Source organism: Perissodus microlepis, chromosome 8 (assembly GCF_051167445.1).
Source record: "Perissodus microlepis isolate ML-2025 ecotype Zambia chromosome 8, ASM5116744v1, whole genome shotgun sequence".
In the NCBI taxonomy this organism is placed as follows: domain Eukaryota; kingdom Metazoa; phylum Chordata; class Actinopteri; order Cichliformes; family Cichlidae; genus Perissodus; species Perissodus microlepis.
Window position 1 is genome coordinate 5,546,169 of NC_140468.1, and position 26,651 is coordinate 5,572,819.

The 26,651-nt window shown below is 41.9% G+C and overlaps 1 protein-coding gene across 1 annotated transcript in view; it reads right to left on the reverse strand.

Moving 5' to 3' along the window:
• The window catches only part of tbkbp1 (TBK1 binding protein 1), an 81,864-nt gene that overhangs the window by 14,297 nt on the left and 40,916 nt on the right, over window positions 1-26,651 (reverse strand). Inside the window, exons 3-8 of the mRNA XM_084937168.1 lie at window positions 25,029-25,154; window positions 21,340-21,444; window positions 18,777-18,924; window positions 16,263-16,459; window positions 14,590-14,651; window positions 9,716-9,831 (exon numbers count right to left, since the gene is read on the reverse strand). Coding sequence (XP_084793294.1) covers window positions 9,716-9,831; window positions 14,590-14,651; window positions 16,263-16,459; window positions 18,777-18,924; window positions 21,340-21,444; window positions 25,029-25,154 — 754 coding nt within the window. The remainder of the gene's footprint in view (window positions 1-9,715; window positions 9,832-14,589; window positions 14,652-16,262; window positions 16,460-18,776; window positions 18,925-21,339; window positions 21,445-25,028; window positions 25,155-26,651) is intronic.

Consider the following 26,651-nt stretch of genomic DNA (forward strand, 5'->3'; position numbering starts at 1 on the left):
TGAATATCCACCATGTGGTCGGGCTCAGTCTCACTGTCCCGATTAACGTCTTCATCCTCCAGTGGCAGTTCCTCCTTTTCACTGCGCTGATCAGAATCAGTTTCATCACTGACGTCATCCTGGTCACTTGCACAATCCTCTTGTGGCACTGCTTGAGATCTAAGAGCCGGTCTTAATGCTTCTCTCACTCTTTCTTGAGTGTAGTAGTATCTCTGAGGCTCATAGTATTCACTCTCTGAGGATGAATCAGAATCCTGTGACAGCTGAGGGTCAGATGCAACTGTGGCCTGCTTTGGTTTCTTGCCCTTTGGTTTTTGTCTGTCACAACAGTTATCGCCTTCTTCAGGGATTGGCAATTTCACATGCTGGCCAATACTTAGGATATGGTCTCTGTGGATTGTTTTCAGACGACCACTCCCATTCTCTTTCTTTAGTTGGTAGACAGGAAGGTTGGGCATTTTTCCAACAACTTGGTAAGGTATTGGACTCCATCTTGTTTGCAACTTGTGCTTCCCTTTGAGACCCCAGTTCTTCAGTAGGACTCTGTCTCCTATTTCTAGAGACTGGAAACAAACTCTCTTGTCATAGCCCTTTTTGTTCTTCTGATGGACTTTGTCTGCCGTCTCGGATGCTAGCTTGTAGGCTTGACGGAGATCTTCTTTAAGCTTTGACACATAGCGTGAGTGACTTTCCTCAGCTTTGTCAATTGTGGTCCCAAAGCACAAGTCCACTGGCAGTCTGGCTTCACGGCCAAACATTAGGAAGTATGGTGAAAAACCAGTTGCATCACATTTTGTACTGTTATAAGCATGGACCAAATAAGGGACATGCTGGCTCCACTGACGTTTCTTTTCTGTGCTTAGAGTACCCAACATTGAAAGCAGCGTTCGATTGAACCGCTCTGGCTGAGGGTCTCCTTGCGGATGATACGGAGTAGTGCGCGACTTCCGTATCCCCATGTTCTTCAACAAGTCTTTGATCAGACGACTCTCAAAGTCTCGCCCCTGGTCTGAATGGATACGAGCCGGAAGACCATAGTGGACGAAAAACTTATCCACTAAGGTTTTGGCCACTGTTTGAGACGTCTGATTCTTGGTCGGGAATGCCTGGGCGTAGCGCGTGAAGTGATCGGTGACCACTAAAACATTTCTCATGCCCTTGGAATCCGTCTCCATTGAGAGAAAGTCAATGCACACCAGATCCATAGGTCCACTGCTGGAGATCTGATGAAGCGGTGCGGCTCTCTGGGCAGGAGTCTTGCGTGTTATACATTCACCACAACTTTTGATATGGTCCTCAGCGTCTTGCAACATTCTGGGCCAGTAGAACCTTCGACGGAGTAAATCCAGAGTTCTCTCTATGCCCAGGTGTCCTGAGTCATTGTGTACTGATCTCAACACAACGTCATGATACACCTTAGGCAGGACTAGCTGACGGACCTCCTCCCCTGAGTGACGTTTGGTGATGCGATAGAGCAGACCGTCACTCAGCAGGGTCAGCTTATCTTTCTCTCTTTTTAGGAGCGACAGCTCCGGACTGTTGCCTGTCCATAAATTCTGTTGGACAGCTTTGACCGCTGGACCAATGACTGAATCCTCTTTCTGTTCCTTAGCGAGATCAGCTTTTGAGATGTGTTCCAGTGACTGTAACTCCATTGTAAGAGGAAATGCATAGATGTCAGGGATGCATTCCGGGGAAGCCCCAGTTTGGTCGACACATCTGGTGGGGCACCCTGAGCTTTCTGAAACTTGTACTCTTTTGCAGATGGATTTAACAGCTGCCTCCGGTATAGTCTCCCATTCAGCATCAGTGTCAAAGTTTCTGGAGAGGATGTCTGCATCTATGTTATGCTTGCCTGGTCTGTAATGGACATCGAAGTCATATGTGGACAAAGCAGCTAACCATCTGTGTCCCACGGCATTGAGCTTTGCCGTAGACAGAACATAAGTCAAGGGGTTATTATCTGTTCGCACTGTAAAGCGCGCCCCATACAGATAGTCATGAAAGCGATCCACCACAGCCCACTTTAATGACAGGAACTCCAGCTGATGTATGGGGTACCTCTTCTCAGCCTGACTTAACTTCCTGCTGGCAAATGCAACCGGCCTTAGGTCCCCTTCTTGTAGCTGGTATAGGACAGCCCCCAATCCTTTGAAGCTTGCGTCCACGTGGAGCTCATAGGGCTTGGTAGGATCAGCGAAGGCTAATACCGGTGCATGGGTTAGGCAGTGGATGATCTGCTGAAAGGCATTGCTACAGGAGTCATCCCACCGATCTCCAAAGGGTTCTGACTCTTTCAAGTAGGACTTGTTGATGTCTGGACTCTTTTTCTTGCTCTTTTGTGTCGGAGCATAGCCTTTGGTCAGTTCAGTGAGAGGTCTCACAATGGCAGCATAGTTAGCAATGAATCGCCTGTAGTATCCGCAGAAACCTAAGAACGATCTCAGAGACTTTAGGTCATGGGGCTGAGGCCAGGTGGTAACAGCCTCAATCTTCTGCGGATCAGGAGAGACGCCTTGGGCAGACACAATATGCCCGAGGTACTTCACCTGTGGCTGACAAAACTGGCATTTGTCCAGGGAGATCTTTAGTCCTGCTTCTCCAAGACGATCTAGGACTTTAATGAGCCGCTCTTCGTGTTCCTCCAGCGACTTTCCGAAGACAATCAGGTCGTCCAAGTAAACCAGGACTTGGAGGAGGTTCATGTCTCCGACTGTTTTTTCCATTAGACGCTGGAAAGTCGCAGGCGCTCCTGTTATTCCCTGCGGCATTCTCTCAAATTGGAAAAAGCCTAGGGGACAGATGAACGCCGTCTTCTCTTTATCTTCCTCTGCCATTGGAATCTGGTAGTATCCACTACGCAGATCCAGCACTGTGAACCATTTGCTCCCAGACAAAGAATCCAGTGCTTCGTCAATGCAGGGGGTCGTGTACTGGTCTGGCACGGTCCGACTGTTAAGGAGCCTGTAGTCTATGCACATCCGTATGGTTCCATTTTTCTTTCTAACTATTACAATCGGTGAGGCATAGGGGCTACGGGATTCTTTAATGATGCCGGCACAGAGTAACTCTTGCAGATGTTTTCTTACATCCTCTATGTCTGCAGGTGCCAGTCGACGTGATCTTTGCCGAAAAGGTCTTGTGTCAGCCAGGCGGATGGTGTGCTCCACCTCTTTTGCAAGGCCAACGTCCCATTCATGGACTGAGAAGACGTGGGAGCGTTCCACTAGTTTCTGTCTAAGCCGGTCCTTCCACTCTTCAGGCACAGGAGAGTCACCAAAGTCGATCTGGCTGCTGTCAAATGCTGTCATCTCTGGTTCTTTGCTTGCCATGGAGATGACGCTTTCGGTGCGATAAAGGTGACCCATGACGGTTCCAACCGGGATAATGGTTTCCCTGGCGGACTGGTTCTGCACCAGGATCCTGAAGCTGTTAACTTGTACCGCATTGGCGGGCACAACCATGGGTTGAAGCAGGACATCACCCGGCAGAGGAGCTAAGGGAGAAGAGTCAAACATCAAGATCTCTTTGCCAACTGTCTGCTGAAAATGAACTTTGCAAGTTATTTGCAAGTCTTTTCCAGGGGGTAAGGACAAGGGATTTGAACCTTGCCAAGTCACAGAGCCAACCTGGTCATTTTGAGAGCCTAGGGTGACGGAGTCTGTGAATGTGGGTAGCGATTCCCTGTGAATTTGGATGCCCAGGCTTTTGGTTATGTCACGCCCCTCTTTTCTGCATTCCTGTACCAAATTGCGGACATGGTTGGTGTTAGTGCCAACAATGACAGGAATCTGCTCTTCTTTTGGGCTTGGACAGATCAGGGCAAGGACAGGTACTGTGTGTTTGGTGCCAGTCACTTCAGCTGGGTACTCAACATCTACCACAACATAGCCAAGGTAGGGGTAACTGACATTGGACTCACTTAAACCCCAAATGTTGAGACCAGTGACCGGATGCACTGGGGTGGAAGGCAGATGGGCTTTGTACCAGGACTCGAATATTATGGTGACCTGTGATCCACTGTCGAATAAGGCATCACAGGGCTGTCCATTCACTTTAAGTGGCACAATACTTGGGGGCCCAATCAGTCCCTCCGGAATTCCAGCTGGGGTGGGAGAAGTCAGAAGACCCTGCTTGACATGACAGTCAGTGTCAGGGGCATTACTTGTTGAAGTACCTGAACTTTCTTTCAGTGTCTTGACAGTTTGGATGAGCTTTCGAATAACTTTGCTCTGATTTTCAGGATTTTGACACTTTGCGACAAAATGTCCCTTTTCCCCACAACGGTAACAGAACTGCTCATCCAAAGGCATTCTGTTCTGGTAAGGGGTCCTTGTCTTTGAGTTAGCCTCCACTGCTGCCACGGTAGCCAGTTTTAAAGAGGAGTCTGGAACAGTATCTCTTTGGGCTACTTTCTGCTGCAGTCTTTTCACTTGTTTTTTCAAAGCAGCCAGTTCCTTGGTGTCACTGGGCTCACTTGACTGCACTGAGGACGAGCCTTTCTCTTTGACCTCAGGGGCCTTAGTCATGCAGGTGGCTAACTTGGCCTTAAGCTCTTTAACTTCAGCTTTGAGACTTTGTATTTCTGTATTGTCAGTCCCTAAAGGTTTTGTCTGTACATGCTGGACTGAGGTATTTAGTTTCCTCCTTGATGCCTCATACTCTTCCTCTGTGCGAATCTCACTTAAGAGTTGGAGGAAAGTTGGGGGTTTGGACTTTCTCTCTCTCAGGCGCAGATTAATTAGCATGAGATCGGAAACAACAGCCCCTCTCAGAAGTTGTTCTAGGCGAGCTTTGTCTTTGCTAGAAGCTGGAAATCCTCCTCTCTGAACAACTTTACTGAGGGCCCTCTCCAGACGCCTCAGAAAATCAGACAGTTTTTCACTTGGTTGTTGCTGCATTAAGCGGAAAGCAAAATAGAGATCATCCCCAGACTCAGCACTGCCAAATGCGCTTTCCAAAGCCTCCAGGTATTCAACAGGGCCTGCCTCAGGGTCTGACTCACGGACTGATTTGGCAATCTCCAACGCTGGCCCCTTTAAACTTTCGATCAGCCTGCGCCTTTTCTCCCTGTCTGTACAGTCACTTTCCTCTACCATGAGCCATGCCTGCTCAAGCCAATGGTCAAAGGGGTCTTCACTAGGGGGAACTGGTAAGTTCCCTGAAAACAGCCTCAAACGCCGATAACCACCTTCAGCTTGTGGTTTACGTGCCTTCTCCAAAAAATCACCAACCGCTTGCAAGACAGACTCAGTGGAGTTTATGGAAGGATCAGAGCTGGGCTGCGGAGGAGCAAGGCTGAGAAATAAGCTTTGTATGTCTTCCATAGTCCTACCCTCAGTGTCTAAGAGACTCTTCAACTTCACAGCAAAATCGTCAGGAGCTGCACATTCATTAAGAGTCACTATCGGCCATTTCTCACCACTGTGCTGGTCCAGCACTTCCTTGGGTGCATTATCTTTAGGTATACTTTGTTTGCACTCGCAGAGAACCATTAGGCAGCTCAAGGGGGTGTGGAACAAGCGCCCTCTAACCCGGACTCGCCCTAGACACTTAATAGTCTCCAAGGTTTCTTCTATCTGGGCTATTTCCACTTCTTCTGGAACCAGAACCAAGAGTGCTTTAGCTTCCTCCAAACCTTCACCCCGACACCACCTCTTCAGCTCTGCAGCAAGCCCGGTGTGGTCTGCCATACTCATAATAGCCAAAAATACTAAGAAAGGTAAACTAGCTACTGTAGGTTAACTTTTAATTATTATTTTTTTTTAGCGTGTGGCTCCTTTAATACTTCTATGAGACCCAAAAACATCCCAGCGGTGCCTCCATTTTATGTAGCCCTCATTTACTCAATACCATTAAATAAATGGGCTTTGGGTTCTTTTCTAGTGTACTCTCGTACGATATTTTTAAATTAACTTCTCTTTTGTTTCTGGGATCAATGAAGCTTATTCCTTAACAGTAGCACTACACGCGAAAATGAACACTAGTGTCTATAGTGCAGTAAATCATGTCATACACCATGTAAAGTAGAGCATTGCAACCCTCCTTTAATTTACCAAACAATGTAAACAAGAAAATAATAAAATGGCAGATTTCAGTATTCAGGCAAACCAAAAAACACACACACAGCAATTTACACACTGTACACAGAATCTCCACATATACAGTGTGAACCACCAGTGATAAAACAATTATAGTCCCAAACTAAACCTAAAGCCGGCAGAGATAAACCCTACGTTGCAGGCCTGTATTGCTCCAGTATAAATCCAAAACGATCTCCCAACCGGAAGTTCTTCACTCAATGAGCAAAAAATAAATAAATAAACTCAGTACCTTGTGAGACGTGCAATTCCCACCAGCTTAATCCAGGCAACAAGTTGTCTTCAGCTCCTTCAGAAACACTCCGCTCTGAATGCAGTAGCACAAAGATGAGGAAGGTCTGTGATCTCCACGTGCTCCACAAGCTACCCGTTTTAGCTTCCCACGTTGCCAGAGGTACTCTGAGTGACGCGGGCACTCAGAGTGACTATCTGGGGTGTGTCCGTCGTTATCCAGTTCGGTAACGATCCTCTGCAGCTTGTTACGTTCCACAACTTTAGCGAAACGGCAGTCTACAGTAGTCCTTATTAGCGAACGGCTGGGTTAGCCTCACTTTAACTTAATGCGTGCACGGCCGCAGTAAACAAAACACACAGTCCAGCAGCTTCACGCCGAAACTTTACGTGTCATGTCACTAACTTACCGACACTGTGACTTATCTGTCCGAAAAGTCAAAACACACTTACTACTAGTACATAAAAACAAGCTAATTTCTCCGGATGCTCCGTGTAACTCACGCACCACCGCCCTCTCTCTCCTTGCGCTCTCCTTTTCTTTTTTTTCCTTCTCCACCCTGTGTTACCTTCACAGACCGTTTCCCCGTAGGAAATTACATTTCTCACAAACAATTCACAAGAAAAGAAAGATAACTTATTTTAAACAATGCAAACATGTTTTTAATCATTTGACATGAACTTTTACCTTTTTAATATACAAGAAAATTTAAATAAATGAACTCTTTGATATTTATATTCTCAGACTACACTTTTACTATTTATGCATCTTTTTAACCCGGGTTACATAAAGATAACATTTTCATTACAGCTCATTATTTGGCAATGATACCATTATTTTATTAGATGACATTTCTGTAAGGCTCTAATCTTTTCTTCAGATATGACATGATAGTCACTTAATAGAGATGCACATTATGTTCCCCTATATATTCATAAAAAAGATTTATTTGCACAAGTACAGTTGTAGTATTTCCTGTAATTACAAGATATGCTGATGAGTCAGTCAGCCCTGTAGTCACCACTTCAGCTCCACTTCCCATTTCAAAGAGGAAACATTATTTATGGCTGATTGGTTGAGGTGTAAAAAGGAGGGGGCGTTTGTGCTCTCAAGCGCTCTTTGAATGAGAAAAACACAGTCAAATGGGACTACTTTCCTTAACTCATACAGCACCCAGGAGAAATTTAATGGCTCCCCACAAATTCCCACCTCCCTGAATATTTTAACAATTCATGAAAAATATTTGTTTGCGTTACAGATATCCAGGAGGAAATCATATCCCTCGCACAATCCTGCAACTAATGAAACAGAAGTGGCATATAAGAGGCTTTTTCCAGCTTTGTGAGAGTTGCCCCGGGTTTAAGGAGAACTCAGATGAAGCTTGGGGTTTTCTGTGTTTTCCCCGCTGCTAGCTACGTAAAAACGTGCACATATTCATTGAGGCTTTTTTTTTTTAAACATTATTTTCCAGTTTGTAGCATTTACAAACTGTCAGTGTGTGTGGTATTTTTTGGTTTGTGGTAGGTAGTAGATGCACAGTTGCGAGACATTAGCTATGTGTGTGAATATGCGCACAGGAAGAGAAAGGTGTTGCCAGCGTTTAGCACTTTTAGGTTTTACTCCACAACGTGTCTGTGTGAGTTCCTATCTTTACTTGTTTTAATGAGAAAACAGCTGCAACAAATCACAACCAGTAGCTATTTTCTGGCACATGAATGGAACGAGCAAAAATGTCCACGTGATGTGTTTAAATAGATTTTAGCTAGGTGTTTCAATGTTTAAGAGCTCTGATTATATAAAACTTTTATATTAATTATTTGTGCTTTTAAGCGCACCTACACCGAAGGACATTTATTCCAATGAAATAGCTAAAAACTTACGTAAATACTACTTTATCATCCATCTCAGTTTCATGTCAGTAAATGTACTTTTTTATATTTACTGTCTGCTTCCTGGATCATTTATAAACATGTCATTTCTACGTAACTTGTGCTGACGGAAAACTTACATGACAGCTCTTCTAAAAAATTTTCTACATGAACCGACTACCATAGTGGTAAACTGCAAACTGTACTTTGACTTTGATGCATCAGTGATAACAATAGCACCCTTAAACACTCACAGGGGAAATACTTTTGAAACGACTGCTTCAAATCGAGAAGGCTAGCGCCATACAAGAGCGCTCTGCACACTGTTTTTCAAGCACTAAGTACTTTTTTTATTACCACAGTGTGAACAGACTTTGAAAGAAAGCTAAAATGTGAGACCTCTAACAGCTATAGTGTGTGAAGGCCTTTGTACAGATTTCCTATAAGAATTCAAATGAAGTGCTGAAGTGCATTACTATTGCCAAATATGGCTATGCTTAGCTTATAAATGAATGCAGAGTCCGAATAAAGACAAAAACTGTATTTTCTGGTTACAGTGTTACAAAGGAAGCTATTGATAGCCGGCAAGCTGCTAGGTTGGGTAGCTTGTGTGACTGCACGACTTGTACCAAGAACCCCGTCTTTAAATGTGCTAGGTGGCCTCTTCTTTGATTTGGCTTTTAAGATAAAAGCCTTAGACAGAAACTCTGCAGGAATGCTGTACATCTGTAGTTGTGTAAAATTGGTTATAAGCAACTGACATTACAAAAATAGACTGAGACCATTTACTTAAGATTTTAAAAAATATTTGTAATTACTAGAAATAAAATAAAATAGTTATTACTGTTCCTGTTTATTTAAATATTATCTAAATTATAAGCATAATAAGATTATATTTATCATATTAAACATCAAGTCATTCTTGTTTCTGGAACAATGTAAATTAAGCTAATTTTGTCATCTACAAAAAAGCAAAAAAACAGCTGTTAAAATCCTTGCATTAGTTATAAAGCAATAGCTACAAAAACAAAATAATTATATTAATTATGTGAGAAATTAATAAAATTGTGATCTATAATCTGTCTCTGTTCTTTTGGTAGTAAAATAAAAGCTAAACTGAAGATAATTAATCAATATGTGCATCTAAAGATTTACTCAGTGTTTAAAAAAGGATAAAACACACCTATGGACACAAGAAGACAACTGACTGTAATGCAATAAAAAACATAAAGCCGACTTCAACAATATATTGATATTAGCGTGACTCAAACATGTTGAATCGTTTTAATGTGGAATTCCATTTAAACGTCAAGGTGACAAGAAGCGCGCGCATTTCTGCACACGCACATCCGTTACAGATAAGGCCGAGCAGCGTAACAGCCAGTGTAGCAATTCTCATCCAAAAAACATTACGCAAATTCTTCCCTCATCACTAGGAAAACACAGTTATCTCAGCTGAAGAGCTTCATGTACTGCTGTGCTGTGGGTTTTGCTTTTTTACTGTCGATGCTAACCTGGACTAGCCTGCTCCTGCGTGGCTTTCCTCAGGATCTCCGTCTGCTTGGAGCTCAGCGCACGGAGGCGTCCCAGCTCCTCCGTTAACTCTGTGTACGCCAGAGCCAAATTCACCCTGAAGGAGAAAGCGAGGCAATGTGTCATTATCGTCATCGTTTTTAATCATAGAGGATCACAATGTTAACGGAAGGTGTTACAACTCCGCACGATTGCACACACATAGTAATTTCTGTGAAATCTCTGTCGAATATACACCACTGATCTTAATTACTTTGAACCATTTTTTAATGAATGCATGCGACTTCAATACAAACGCATCTCCTCTTTAAACTCAATGAATCCTGCAGCTCTGACATGGACCTTCAAATTAGGAATTGACAGGCTTCTAGTCCTAAATTCTTAGATCTCATGTCATGGTGTATAATTGAAGTGCATAAAATCACACCATTTCAAGATGTGTCATGGCTCTGAGAGGCCATACTGACTACAGCATCTCTATTTCAAGAAGTGTAAACAAGGCTGTGTGTCTTTTAACCCTAGCAACAAGATGACTTTGTCTTTTTTGTTAGTATAAAAACTGATCTGAACCCTGCAATATCAATTCATGTGAAGCCATTTAGTATTAAGCAAGTGGATATGAGAAATAATCACTTTACAGACTGTAAGCATTTATCTGACAGTTTAGATGCCATGATATAAGGAGTTTTGTTCAACAAGAATGTAGCAGCTTTAGTAGTTAGTCACTACCAATAACCCCAGATCTGATAAGACTGTTTATCTTACCAATTTTTATAAACTCTACAGTTTTGATCTGAAATTGACTCATTTCATCATGTTTATTTCAAGACAGAAACCTTAATCTAACGTGAAATCCGCCAAGATAATCTATTTAATCTACTAATTTGAGTAATTTCTTATATGAAGACTTGCATTTAGAGGAAATTGCCATTATCACTAGTTCCACAAAAGGATAAGTGAATTTGCATCTTTTAAAATGTCGCAGCGGGGCACACTTATCAGTCTTTGCTTTGTTCTCAAAACTTGAAAACAATAAAAATAAAAAATTCAAACATCTCGTGATTGCAAATATGAACAGTCAGTTAGACAGGAAAGCGTGAAGAAAGATGCTTGCTGTGCTCGGGCACCAAATTGTTGCCAGGCTCAGATCTGATAAAGCACTGCAAATTTAGCCTCTTGATGAGAATCTGACTCAGTTCATTCCTCCATAGAGATCGTGGCAGATAAAAAGTTGCAAACGACACATCTGTATGTACTGGGGATTTCTATTGCATGAATAGGAACAGAGTTGAACTTCAACTGCAGCACCAACACAAAAAAAGAAGCGAAGAACGAACATGCATGCGTCCTACACAGCTAATAAAACACACTGTCAAATTAAAAATATGTTCTCTGGCACTCCCGCGCACTAATTTAATTGACCCCTCCACTTGCATGCGTAATCCTGCTACATGGGAATGTATTAGAGAAACATATGTTTGTGCTGATATCATCCTCTGAACTGCTATATCTGTATTCTATTAAAGATATCTGCAAAAAAGTGTACACACAAACATGCTTTCCATGCCAAGAGAGGACTGCATCCTGGCATATTTTTAACACCTGGCACAAAATAACTTCAAGTAAGGACAGGGAACTCGGTTCAGTTAAGCTCACAAAAAAATAAAAATAAAAAAGAACTCATAACTTCCACTGGGTAGCTGGCTTTGTGTTGGAGGCCCACCTAGTTTTCCAAAGCTGTGACTCACACAGAGTGGTGGTATCAAACCCCTTCAGCCCCCTCCATGTTACAAATAACGTCTTCTTTGTGGTACGAGTTGGTGGAACCTGATACTAATGCTGAGCTGAATCAAGGTCAAAGTTCACCCTTATCCTAATTGTGGCTTTGGATAAATAACGGCCACAAACACGCAGATACATTCAGTGCATCCATAGGAAAGTAACAAACATTTACGCTACTTACTGGCATGGTGGGTGGAGCGTGACGTACAATATCAATATTGCCAAAGGGCTGATAAAGTGTATTCGCTTCCTCTCCTCGGTACTCTCAGGTGGCTCTTGGCTCTCAGGCGCTTTATTTCTAAATGCAGATGTATATAGTGAAATTCTCTCTTTAGATTGGCATACCCCTTCCTTTTCACACTTGTGTTATCGCACGTTTCAATTTTGTGCGTTTTGAAAATCTTTGTCTTACGGTTTTGGTGAGAATGCAACACCTCTAAGTCACGCGGCCATGTGTGAACACCTGCACTTGAGTGCAAGGGTGCACGAAGCACTTAATCACTAATAAACTGCGTCGTTTTTTCTGTGAAACCAGGACCTGTGCGTGTTTTTGTGTCTGTACTGCACGTTTGCCAGCATACGTCTCTCCTTTTGGCTCGCACCTATATTTATTTCTCTCTCCACTTTGCATGCAAGTAAATATGTGCATACTGTAACATGTACACTACAGTGCGTAGGAGGGGTGTGATAATGCTGATACAGCATTGATAAAAGCCTCGTGCAAGTGAATAGATCAGGAACAGAGGTATGTACATTGTATATGTTTGTGTGGGAGACGAGTGTGGGCTGATTTTCACATCTGATCTTGGATTAGACATTTTCGAGAAAAAAGACATCACCGCACGCGCCCGTGGACGCTGACCCTCTCTTTTTTGTAGAAAACGTGTTTTTCAAACCTGCTGCTACTGTTCAACCACTCACAGAATGGACCTGGTGTGAGGCGGAAGGTAACACGCAGATACCTGGTAGTCCACGTGATGTGGCGGTAAACTTCTCGTCAATGTGTGCGGCCAAGTTTCGGGGAAAGATAAACAAATAAATAAAGATATTTATTGCGCTTAGAAGAAATGGGGAAACTAGAATTCGGACCTCGCTGAAGGGGTGGGTGTTTAACAGACAATGAATTGTGGTGGGGGCTTTTTACACTCTGCAGTCCAAACACACACACACACACACACACACACGTACTTCTGCATTATGTTTCAAGCACTTTCAGCTAAACAAAGAGAGGTGTCAAACAGTTCTCACGCCAAGCTGCAGTGATGTTAACAATACAGTTTGCACCAGCAAACACTTGTGTTTCATGCGTCTAATTTTTCATTAAGAAATTAATAAACAGATACCCGCGAGCTGTACTAAAAAATATAAATATCCAGTTTGAATTCATTGCAGAATTTGGTTAATATTGTTTTTTTACTTGTTTGAATTTCCAACAAGAAACGGGAATTCCGCTTGAATTTAAAATCATTATGCTGTGATTTATTGGAAACAGCTCTCACGTTTTCAAAGCTGAAGACGAATTAGTCATTCTCTCTGTGTACATTAGCATAGTATAGTATAGCATAATGTGTACGTGTGTATGTGATGTGTAGGGGGGGGTACTGCCAGGTGCCTGCCAGCGTCTCTGCAGTGTGGCTTGTGGTTGGTGAGGCAAGCTGCTTCACGTATTATCAGTCATGAGTGAGGCAAACGAAAGTCCACAAATGCGATCATGAAAATTTTGACTTGGAAAAGATCAGAAAGGTGAGAAGTGGTTAAAAAAAAGCGAAACATGACAAAAACAGGTATATCTTGTAACTAACGGATGGCGAAATTAACTCGGCTGCACTGCCGGAAGGTGATTTCATAACTTTTCTTGCATTTAAAGGTGCTAATTAATTTCTGGAATCGTTCACTGGTTACAACAACTACAAAAATATCAGGGAAGCTAATTAAACTCAAACACATGCTGCTCTCTAGATTATAAGAAGGCCAAAGGTGCTGTGTTAATATCCTCCACAGCACATACAAAATTCTATTCAGTTCATTTCTAAAATTCTTCTATCAATCTGTGCAGTTTACACTAAATGAGCCCAATTACAAGAAAAAGCACAAGGAAACCAAGTAGCGGCATATCAGTGGGAGTAGGTGATATTGTTGAGTAAAACCAAAAGGTGACCAAGGTTTGGAAAAAGCAGTAGGCTTCTACCACACACTTGTTAAAAGCTAAAAACTAAGACTGTCTTCGCTGGCAAACTATTTACTTTCAGTTTGAACCCCATCGAAACACTTCTGGGGTTTCGCTGTGTGGGAGTCAATTGCCCAACATGATGTGGTTTTTTTTGTCATTCTTTCTCGTTCTTTTTTTCTTCCTTGCCTCTTCTATCTTGTAAACATGCAATGCCTGGGACAATCTGTGGGGGGGTTATTAAAAAAAAAGAAGAAAAAAAGCTACTTTGTTGCCCCCTCAGTCGCAAACATATTTCTCTCATTGGTTGTACACAGGCAGGGCCATGAATACTCCCAGCTGCATTTATCATGATGGCTTATGTGAGGAAAAATAAAATAAAAATAAAAGAACAAATGCAAAGATAAAACTGGGTCTCTATTAAATAAACAGGAGGAAATGGACTGAAAGAAGTCTTAACGCTGTGCTTACACTGCCCCCTGCTGCTCAGGCTAATTTCATTCCAAACCTCCTTGATTAAATGTTAAACACACAAACAGTGGTTTCATGCACACACAGCGGAAAATACATAACATGCAGTGTTCGTGTCCAAACGTGAATACCCTTGTATTAATGCTGTGCTGGAGAGCTCGTCTACTGTCTAACGAGGCCCCCGGAGGTCAGCCTGAGCGCATCGCGGCGGGAGAGTAAAAATACAGATGAGCAGCAGCTCCTGGTGAAAGCATTCTCCTAATCCTCACATCAGTCTTCTTATATTCACTGTTGCCTCCTCTGAGTTTCTCAACCAGTATCCTTCCTTCCTCATATGACTAAGTTTCCTCCTTTCCATCCATCTCTCCTCAGATTTACTTTGTCAGCTTTAGTCCCCCCCCCCTCCCCTCCCAGAGATCTGCCGTGGTCACTTACTGCTCATCTCCCACCTTCTTTATCCACTCCACATCACACTGCTTGCACGGAGAAGTCATTTCCTGCCGAAGTAGAGCATGAAATTAGATTAGCATGCAGGTGCTGGTAGAATATTGGAAAAAAAAATCTGACAGCAAGAGTCTATTTGAAGCCTGTTTGACACTAACACAGCTAAGAGAATGTGTACCCATAAAAACAAAAGGCTTGTGCCATTATTATTTATTTATTCAAGCACTACATGTGGTGGTTTTCTTGGCTTATATTGCATGTAAGATATGGACACCGCTGCCATGCCATTAGTTTGCAAAGTTCCTGTCTTCTTAAGCATCAAGCTGAGCGACCTCTGGACACTAATGGTGACCATCATTTACAAAATACATATCATCTACTGAGCCCACAAACTCCTCAAGAAATTGTTTAGCAGGGGGTTGAATCAAGGGATTATGGGTAGCTTTTCCATAGATGTCTTTGTATACAAATAGATTTCTCATTTAAAATCAGAGGAGTCGCCCCCTGTGGGCCATTAGAGAGATTGCAGTTTTAAGACACTTCTGACTAGGCTTCACTTTTCAGACTCTGAATCTAAGTCCATTTTTATATACAGTGTGTGGTTTATGTGTGGTACCCTTTACAGCTTCCGTATATGGAGGATGCCACCTTTTTAGCCATGCTGTTCCATCACAGATATGACGCAGAAAGAAAGTTCACTTTCTTTACTCTTTGATAGAAGAATAGCATTCTGTGATGCGGTCTTGGCTGACACCAATAACAACTGAGGGAATTATCTGACTTCTAAGCTTCTAAATGCTTTACTGTGTTCACCAGCTTTCTGTGACTTGGCCCGATTGCTGTCTGGTCCGGTGGTGAAGCCAGACAGTTGTTACAGCTTTGATTAGGATGAGAGATTATGTACACTGGCATAGCACAGACGCTGATGTCCTTTCGATTTAATTTGTGGCCAACTGCATGCTTAATTTTTGTCTCTCGCTGTTTTCATTGGATTGTGCAGACACAGCTGACATGTACAAGTACACCGTGAGGCAGTAGTTATACAGGTTATTCTCTCGCAATTGTTTTTAAAGGTCATGAGAGAATTTTAATGGGTGGTTGCACTGATATGTCAGCCATGGAGCAACTACTTAGTGAAGAGACGGTTCGCTAAAATGACTTCAGCTAGAAAATAGTATTTACCTGTTGTACCTAAGTAGACTCCTAATGTCTAGCAACCCAAACCCCCTTGACTCCACCCCTGGTTGCCACTAAACAGCGAGATCACTACAGGGATCTCTAAATGGGAGGAAAACTGCAGATATGGTTTATTTTTACGTGTATAAATCATGCACATTGCATTTAATACACTGCGATATATAAATATCAATTATGGACACTCTAATTAGCTGTAGATATGCATTATTTAAAGACAAAATCGTGGCATTAAATGATAAAAAAAAATGACTGTGTTTAAAGGTCATGGGGGATTTTGATGAATTATTCAGCAGGAATCTTCTCTAATGGACAGAGAATAGAGTTTTCATTTCTCTTAATGCTTATCACAAATCTCCAAGGACATTTCAGGGGATGCATGACCAGAATGTATTTTTGTTTGCTGCTTCTCTGACAGTGCACAAGCCTCCTAATGCTTCCCTAGCAGATTAAAACAAGCCAACACTGACCCTCTGGCTGTTCTGCAGCTGTCTCATCTCGTCCTTTAGTCTTTCGCACTCTGCCTTCAGCTCCTCCTCCCGCTGACACGCCCCCTGGGCTTCGTGCCGCGCCCCTTCTAGCTCGGCCTCCAGGCGCTGCAGCTTAAGGTCGGACAGGGCGTCAAGGCTACGGGAGCTCTGAAGGGTCAACGCCGGACAGTCAAGCACTGGGAGAAAGGAGAAGAGGTAAAAGCGCTAAAACACAGTGCTTTGAGTGGTTTTCGCCTGACTAATGCAGCGTTCTGCTGTCCATGCCTGCTGTACAATCGATGAGTATGAAAGAGCAAAAGAGATGACTTCTTCCAAGGGCAGCATCGTTCAGTTTGTACCTGGGTGATGTGATCTGTGTGGGCATGCTAGTGATTCAGCGCCGCTCACACAGACTCAGTCCTTGAGCCAGAAGACACAGTAACAGTACAGCAGTATCATCTTTTATCCCTGCTCCTCCTGCCTCCTCAACAGAGCGCTCGTATGTGCAGTAACAGGTTTTCCTCATTCATATGCAGCTATTAATCATCACTTCCTCACGTATAAATTGAGGGAAAAAAACCATTGTTTACACCATTTTTTCCAAATATTTGTTAAGGTAATTTGAAGCCTATGCAAAGTAGTACCTCCTCCTCATGAAGGTATACTATCAGCAGAGGCATCTGTTGAGGTGGCAGTGACACATTTCTTCCATCTTTCAACCGCCCACATTGTTGGAGAGGGCAGAGTTTAGCTTCTACTCACTCTAGATCAGTTTAAGTCAACAGATCCTCCTCCATGCAGAAGTAGACTGCATGTCCTATCCTGAATTCGATGCTACAGTCACATAATGTACTGACTCGCTGAGACAATTTGAATTTAAAATCTAAAATCCTACGTTTGTTCACAAACTTTTTAAGAAGCACAGTGGAGTGCTCTGCCATGTTTGCGGAGTCTATAGAAATGCATTGTAATAAGTCCTGTTGTCTCAAGGGTTTTCCAGCATTTCGTAATGCACACTAGTCACAAAACAGATCACTCAACAGTACAGATGGAAGCAACAGCTGAATAATACAGATAAATCCCCAAATTTACAGAGCAAGTCACTTTACTGCAAATGTTTCTGAAGCCAGAATGAGTGAATTTCAGTGACCAGCACACGCATAGATTACAGGTCTTTCTCCGTGAGTGGGGAGTAGGAACAAAATGTCCAGGCTGAGTCTTTCTGACAGGCTGCGGTCTAACCTGACCTTAAAATGCTTTTAAACAGACTGTTGGATTTGATCAAAGACTCCATGAACAGGAAAATGCTGAGCAATATTATAGAGTGATAGCTGTTTTCTTGTTTTTTTGTTTGTGTAAATAAAATGCACAAAAAAACTATTTTACACTTTAAATCAGTAAGAAGAGCCAAGGGTGTACTCTGCCTCCCCACTGATGGTAGCTGGGATAGGCTCAAGCCCCCCCGATAAGGATAAGTTGAAGAGAATAGATAGATTGATGGATGGAAGAAGGATAAGTTGAAGAGAATAGATAGATTGATGGATGGATGTATCAGGAAGAAGTCAGGCCACACTCCCTATAAATCAGCTGATACCTTTCTATGCATCCTACTGGCAAATTTTACATCACGTAGTCTGTTTAAGTTGCTTCAACCTTTAGCCTACAGTTGGGCTTATAGCGGTGGAGTTTCATTTCTATCTCAGCACCTACTGTGTCTCACTTAATCAGGGCCAGGGCCTGTTGTCACTGCCTCTTGCTCCACTCTGTTCTGTCCTGTCGTGACACTGCTCTCCCAATTACTGCAACAATATATCGTGACTAAAATCAGCAGTTGTTCTGAATGGCTACACTCAGTGGCGGGGCTATAAAAAGGAGTCCTTAAAGGTGACTTGAGCGATATAAATATTTCAGCACCTTTCTAGACGATAAGCTACACTTTGATTCAAATACAGATGCTATATGTAAAAAGGCAAATCAACATTGCTTCTGTTTAAGAGAGTTGCTTTCATTTTTTATGATTTGCCTCAACAGGCTTCAACAGTTGTACCAACTGAGGGTCAGCAATGAAGTTGGGTCAGCAGCACAGAAACTCCAGCTCCTCTCAGTTTGAATGCTGGAGTTACAGAAATGATCAGGCACAAAGCATCCTAATCCAACTTCAGAAAGCTATGGGGGCATATTCTTTCCAGAGCTACTTAGCCATTCACTGAGCACTTCTGGAGAGAAATTAGTGCACTCCCTGCTTTATAAGGACGGTTTTTCACAAGCTTGCTGAATCATACCAGGCTGGTTTTGTAATTGCCATAATTGGGTCCATAAACTCTAGGTCAGAGTTCATAAATGCATCGTGATTTCAGCCTTGGTTTGTGGTGTGAGTGGTTGAAACTGATCACCATATTGCCATTTCTCTCTATTGAAACATTTGTTGCACACCAGTGCTCATATGGTTTATTCAAAATCAGATATACAGATGCATAGTGAAGATATAGAGAGTAAGATTGCCGGATCACTTACTGTGTGCGTCTGGGCCAGCATGGAGCTGCAGATACTGCATGTCTTTGCTGTGCAGCTGCATGTTGAGTTTCTGCAGGGAGTTGTCCCTCTGCCTCAGAGCTGACTCCAGGCTCAGGATCCGCTCAACGTGTTTCTCCACCAAACTGGTCTATAATCAAACGCATATTCAAATCTTTCTTTAAAGTCACCGGGATTCAACTATTTACTTAGGTTAAAAATGTTACTTAGTAAACATGGATAGAGAAAACACCTTTTAAATTACACTTCCAGAGTACCTTTTAGAGCTGAGATTAAAGAAACATTTGCTTTTTTAGTACTCTTGGTTATCACTTGTTTGCATTTGTATCATTACCCAGTGATGTTTGCAGATAATTCCTCTGTTGTGTTGATGCCACAATTTTAGTTTTTGTTTCTTTTGACATCAACTAGTTGGTTAGAAATGGGGAAGCAGGGGTGGAGCTGAGCTAAGGGACTGTGTGAACTTAGGGAAGACTTCTTTGTTTGTTCATGTGTTTTAAAAGTGATTTGCGTACTTCCTTGCAATGCACATGGGTGGTAAATAATACAATATGTGTTTAGCATTGAGGCATCTTTAGAAATATAAAGAAGAATGACTCCTGCGGTGGATGTTGTCAGCACAGAGGCCTCAACTCGACACCAAAAACATCAAAATCCACAAAAGAACTCTGACACGTTCTTTAATATGCTTGAAAAAAAGCATCCCTAGATTCAAAACACGCCTTTGAAATTAACTTGTGAAAAAACTATTAATGGTATTATGCTTCTGAATCCTCACTTTACTTTCAGTTCTGTATATTATGTTAGTAAGTGAGTGAAAGGATGGAAGATAAAGGTCAATGAGGCCCAACAGACGGAGCTGAATTAACAGCGAGCTGCAGCTTCAGGTGACATTGACAGTGTCTCAGCTGTTGGCAGGAAACAGTTCCAACATCTTTGGTGCACTTTATCCCTTAATCACTGAGACCTCTGAAACTGCTGAGGCTTCTCTGTATGATGGACTTCACTATCATATGAGATGGTTTATTAGCATAGAGGGCATTTAGGGGAAGACCAGCCAGCCAATCTGTTCAGCTGGCAGCTTCGGGCGGATCTGGATCAACCTTGATTTGCTGTGTTTAAAAAAATGAGATTATTTTCTTTGGGGAAACACTGAATAGAATCTTTTCAAATATGATTTTGTTTCAGCTTAACGCAGTTTTGTTTAGCGCTAGAGGAGAACTTTTAAAAAATGACTTTTTCACACCAAGGACAAATCACTCACTATAATAATTCATAAACATGTCTAAGGACAGTTACGTACTAAAAGTAAAGTGAGCTTTTTGGATTTTGCTTTTCGGTGACGGCTATTAGTTTAAATATGTGTCTTCATTCAAGATGAGTGCAAACACTAAAGTTTTACTTTTGTAACTACATGTGTTCCACATTTTTTTCAGTCATATATTCATGTCCGGTTTGGGGTGTTTGCAATATCTTTGGATCTTGCCTTTATTTTGTAGATGCACTCTTTTATATTTCCTTGTGTTTAATCTTTTTCCAAATTTCCTTGCAAGTCTTTGTTCTTGTATTTTTTTGTTTTATTTTGGTCATCACTCTGAGCTTGTTTTACTTCCTGTCACTTTTTTGTCCCACTGATTAGATTCACCTGCCTCCTTATTTTATTCCTTGTTTATTCGGAATCCTATCTTCCCATTTTTCTGTTGTCAGTCTGTCTGCTCTCCTACTCCTATTCGGATTCTGTCTGCAAGGTACATTTTTAGTAGCAGTAGGTTTCTGCTTCTCATTTGTCGTCCAGGGTGCATTATCCAATCAGCTCTGAACGGCTTTGGTTGCATCCAGGTAAGAGCCGATTAGGAATCGCACTTACTGAAGTGTAATCTAATCTCAAAACCACCGGGAATTGTTAGGCAACAATTTAGCTTTTTTATTAACCCATTAAAATTTATATCCATTCATAAACAATGACCTCAAATGGAACTGGGCTGGGATAGATGTGGACAAGACCCAACCAGACAAAGGGTTTCCCAGATATTCCTCCTTCCAGCCGTCGTCTTCACCAGCAGATCTTAATGTTTTTCAACGACTCTGCTTCTCCTTTAAGTTTAAATCTCAACCTCATCTGTTCTGTTGGATCATCTTTTGTCGGGACTGATGCTGATTAACTGTTAGCTGATTAACGTCCTAATCATTGCATTTCACACATGGATGATCATTCTTTAAAAGCTCAGAAGTATGGTATATGATGTAGTAGAGCATAATCAATGCTGGACTCCAGAATCTGAGACATCTGTAGTTTTAAAATAAAAGCTTTCATAAAAACAATGAAACTACACACACAACTCAGCGCCACCATCCACACACTTTACTCAATTTTGCAATTTGTCTGTTGTCTTAGTGATGTCAACCATGAAGAGTTTTACTTTTTAAATTTGGTCCCAATTACCAGAACGTGAAGCTGCGAAACTTAATGAGCCATATGTCTCGCAAAGAAAGCTACTGCAAAATAATGAACGCGCAGAGCAGTGAACTGAATAATGCCTCTGACCATCTTGTCGAGATCCCTCTGGAGGTTGTTCTTCTCCATGTGAATCTTCTCATAAGCCTTGATCACATCCTCCAGCTGTTCCTCTCGCTCCTTTCTCTTCTGGAGCTGAAGCGAGATACAGAAAAGGAGAAAGAAATGTAAAAAGGAAAAGGGTTACTTTTTTCCCTTCATTCCAACTTTTAAAACTTCTTCACAAAGAACAAACAAAAGGGGGGTATAGCTTTCATTTTGAGAGGCGTCAAATGCGTTGGTTGAGAAACTGTTGTGTAACCAAGCAAATTTGGGGCAGGGAAATCCTGAAAGCTCAGCGTTTGCCTCATCTCCAAAACAAGGATGTTCAAGTGTGTTAAAATGAAGGATTTCTTGACATGTCGCTGATCTAATCTTCTTACAGTGTGGCATAATACGAGGGGTAAATGCCACTGGGTGCCATAAAGACAGACAGCTCTGAGGGCAGTGACATGCACCAAATTGAGAGAAATGAGGACATTTTCAAAGCAGATGAAGGCACAGAAGTGAGCCTTTTATTGAAGAATATGGAAAAATATGGTCACTTTGGACTACGCAGAAAATGAGAGTGGGAGCAGCAGCAAGGGAGTGAGATAAACAGAGGACAAAGAGGTATATCACTGCTGTGTGGTGGAGCACTGAAGCCTATTCAGTGTGTCTATGGTAACATATGCCTGGGAAAAAAAAACTGGCACCAAGGCGTGTGCGGCTTGTCAACAGCATTGTGACGGAGGCGAGCAGAATTACTCCAGAGCTGGATTTCTGTCCTGAGAGGCCCACAAACGCACGGTTTCCTAAAATAAGGAGATATATTCATTATCACGTTTTACATTTGCACTTCAGTGTAGATACTGTGGGCGGGATTGTTTGTTTTCCATAGTTGGTATCCCTTCGTAATTAATAGTATAAAAGAATCAGTTAGCAGTTATTAGTAGTACTTAGCACTAAAGGAAGAATACAATACTCTGAGAATCTCGATGAAAAGGTGGAAGATTGTTTTTTTGTTTGTTATGAATGTGGAGTCCTTGAATAGAAAAAAACTGTATTACTGTACAGTAAAAGAAAAAAGAAAAAATACATCCATAAACTCAAAAACGTTCTTGTCAGCAGTTTAATAAACGCGCTTTTTGTGGTGCTCTGCGGTTCCGTGATATTTAAAAAAGAGAGAGTGAGCGCTACGGGCCAGAGGAAGATCATATATGTTAGTTTTTTTTAGGTGTGCTGTGGCTTTAAAGAGCAGAAGCCTTCTGTGGTTAGTTTGGTTTGTTCAGTAGCTGAAGGCAGTGCTATCACGAGAGAAAACGCTGAAAACTCTGGTTACCTGGAGAGCCGTACAGTTGCAGTTTAAAGGGACAGCATCCTTAAATCAAACATACTCACAAATATAAGTTATCTCTGCAGTCTGGTGGAAAAACAACAACAATGTAGAAGCACCTTTAGCAGCTATAACTTAAGAAGTAATTATTTTCAGTATGACTTTGTTGGTCTCTCACATCACTGAGGCAGAGTTTCGGTCCACTCTCCTTCGCAGTGTTGCTTCAGGTTTGAAGGCATTTATTTTGCAGCTCTCTTAAAGTCCGGTGAGGTTGAGGTCTGAACTTTGACTGGGCCCCTGCAACACCTTCCCCTTTTTCAGTCTTTCTGCTGTGCTTGGGATCATTGTCCTGTTGCATGACTCGATTTGGAGGACAGAAGGCCTCACCTCTAACTCTAGAAAAAACTCCAAAGGTTTGGGATGCTGTGTAAAACATAACTAAAAACCTAATTCAATGATCTGCAAATCTCACCTATGTTTTATTCACAATAGAATATGGAAAAAATGTTTAAAATGTCTAAACTGAGAAAATGTACCACAAGAAAAATATCAGGTATTTTTGAAATTCATGGGATGTGCATAATAAGATTCCAATTTTCTGGAGAAATATCTGTGCAGGCTGATATTCAGTATTGGATCCCTGTGATCTTTGGGCCCTCAGGCAGCATTGCATTAAAAACAGGTATGCTTCTGTCATGGAAATCACTGCACGGGCTAACTGTGCCATCCACTAATGCAGGTTAGCAACTGCAAGGTGCCCGGATCCTGCAAGAGAAGCCCAAATAATCATAGAAAATGGACACGCATTATGATTTGTTGTCTGCAAAACACATTAATGCACTTCTTATAGTGGACGAAAGTGACATTTTATTAAAGTCCACTTAAACTAAGTCAAAGGATCAAACACAGGACTTTAACCCAGAGACTCGGGCCTGTGTCCCATATGAAACCAAAAATGGCAAAAACATAAAATATAAATTTTCAGATATAGCTTTTCATTTTGCTTAGACACTAAAACTGCTTATTCATGTTTAGGAAGGGGTGAAAGTTCAAATAAAAATAGACTAAGTCAGAAACAAAAAATTAGGAACACCAACACAGAAATTACAGACCTTGTGATGAAAGTACAGTTATGTATATTTGGTTTCAGAGGTAAAGGACAAAAAATTCCTCACATCAAAGCAAAGGTGAAATAAAAAGAAAAGATTTTGTAGGAGTTTGAAAAAAACCCCTGATGTGTCTCAGAGCGTGCGTATGTGGGTTCACTGAGGGAATAGCTGAAAAATATTATTATACGCAAAACGGGGGCAGAAAAAATGAAAAAAGCATAAGAAAGCATCATTATGTTCCCAAAGCGAGTGTTCACATGATTGTGTGATGATACATGAAACTGTACATTTATAGGCTGTACAGTAATTCAATTTTCTCTACCTGCCTTTGATTATTGGAGGTCACCACTTCATTGAAAATATAAGGTTTGTGCCTGTCAGCATGCATAGGTGGTTGTGGTCAGGGTCTTGTACCAACAGAGCATGCTTGTGGAGCCATGACCCTTTTAATCCCTCTGACTGCATGGTATCAGCGCCCCATGACCTTGTATGTCCCACGCTAATCGTTTATGCTGCTCCCATAAACCATTTCCTTCCCTTTGTTCTGCTGTGTAGTTCTTTTTACCGCTGCTGCTACCAGTTTTACCACGGCCTTCCTGTGTCAGTCGTTTCTCACTTGTATTTCCCCACGCTCTTGTTCTCACAGACTTTGAAACAGAAGAGTTACAAGTGAGGAGAAACAAGTAGTCCGAGCACATTTCGGGCACAGCCATTCATCAAGCTTTTGGACAGCGGGAGCACATAAAGTCCATAATTAGTGCTTGTGTGCAGCGTGCACACATTATGCGTGCACTAATTTAAAAATGTGTGATGTCTGTGTGTTTGTAAAAAGGTGCGCCTTCTTTAGCATTTGTTTTCTGAAGGTTTACACGATAAGCACATCTGTAGCCAGGTTTAGACCCGGTTATACCGCGCCACCTAAATAGAGCACCAGCATGAAAATCCTGTGTCACACCGCTCCTTGGACGGCTTCTTAAAAACACCCAATATGAGTAATTTTGCTCGTGCAGCAGCTTTAGTACTTAATTAGTTCTGGACATCTCTCAGTATATGTCCACCAGGGTTGGCCTCAATTCATTTTTAATTCAATTAATTCACAGGAAGGGAGGATTTCTGCAGAATTTAAGAGTGTGAAAAGCTTTTTACTTCATCCAGTTATAAAAAAAATAAATGAACACATTGTAAAATGGATTTCCCCCCATATTTATTCCCAATCTCAATCCTTCCCCTTTTTGTTGTCTTGTCTGTTCTCTTACCTCGTGGGTCAGGGCGTTGACTCTCTGCTGCAGGCTGCCGTTTTCTGAGTGCAGCATCGCCGTCTCTTTGCTCTCAAATGAGCAGTAGGAGTTAGTGTCCTCACCAAACTCATTGATCATGGGGAACTGCAGAGGAAAAGTAAACAAGAAGACAAAAGTACATTGAGCTTGTTTATATTTTTTGTTTGCTTGGTTTTGATTTTTGTTTTTGCTGCTGTATTCTGCAATTTTTCATGAGTCCACACTGTGATCATTAATGATTCATCTTACATCAGCTGCAGCTTCTGTTTGGCCCAGATATCACTCATAGGATTGGGGAGTAGGGGGGTATTTTTCAGAGCTTTTAAACTAATTTATGAATTTCCATGTCAAGTTCTTCCAGTTTTCGTCCCACACGGTGAAATCTGGGGAGGGCCTATTACTAAGCTTTGTCGGTCAGCCTATCCATCTCTAAGTTTGTCCATCTTGTGTTTTGCGGCAAAACGTTGGAGAATGATGAAGCGCTTTTTAAAAATCACCCTTTCAAAAAATGTCATTTAAGATCCCTCAGATGAATGCAAACAGCAGCTGGTGCCTAAATCAGAAACACTGGAGTTCCTCAAATAGCCACTAGATGGTGACTCGGAAAGCAAGTCAGTCCCCATAGACTCCCAAGTTAAAGTGCCCAGCTTTATAGCAACAACAAACAAGTTTACAGCCTGCCTAAAAACAAGGTTTTTGTCTCTGTTGCTAACTTTCTTCTTGATAACAACTTCTGAGGATGTGAATTTATTTATAAATCCAATTATAATATAAATTCAACTTCCGTAAAAAGTTCAAGTTACACATCGTTAGGGCGGAGAGTGGGAGCTTTGGAAAGCATGCCCTACTAGCTTTCTATTAGGCTTCACCTAACATGATTGAACAAACTGCAAGTCCAAGAAGGTTTTACTCCTGTTTTGAGGGCCTGTTGCTTATTAACCAGTCTCCCTGTCCTTACAGATGGCTGCCTGGTTCTGCCAGACCAGGGGTGGGCAATTCCAGGCCCCGAGGGCTGGTGTCCCTGCAGGTTTTAGATGTGTCCTTGAACCAACACAGCTGATTTAAATGGCTAAATTAGCTCCTCAACATGTCCTGAAGTTCTCCAGAGGCCTGGTAACGAACTAATCATGTGATTCAGGTGTGTTGACCCAAGGTGAGATCTAAAACCTGCAGGACACCGGGCCTCGGGGCCTGGAATTGCCCACCCCTGTGCCAGACGATTCTTCTTGTTAAAAAGGAGTTTTTCCTTCCCACAGTCACCAAGTGCTTGCACATAGAGTATTGTCTGATTGTTGGGGTTTGATATCTCACCTTCATTGTCTTCAAATATCTCTAAAAACCTAAAAATGTAGTTTATTGAACACTTTGTTATGCATAAACTACAAATAATACATTGTTTTGCGTCAATTCCACATCCAGTAAACCTCTCAGGTATGAGGGAAAACCCACACACACCTCTGAGGTGGTCAGTTAACCACTGAAATTTGCCCCATTAGTGATGCAGGTGGCTTGTTTGTCTTTAGCCTGTGGCGTTAACACTGTGTGGACTACAATTGACAGTTTCTTTATCAGAGGTTTAATCATTTATGAGCAGGCTACAAG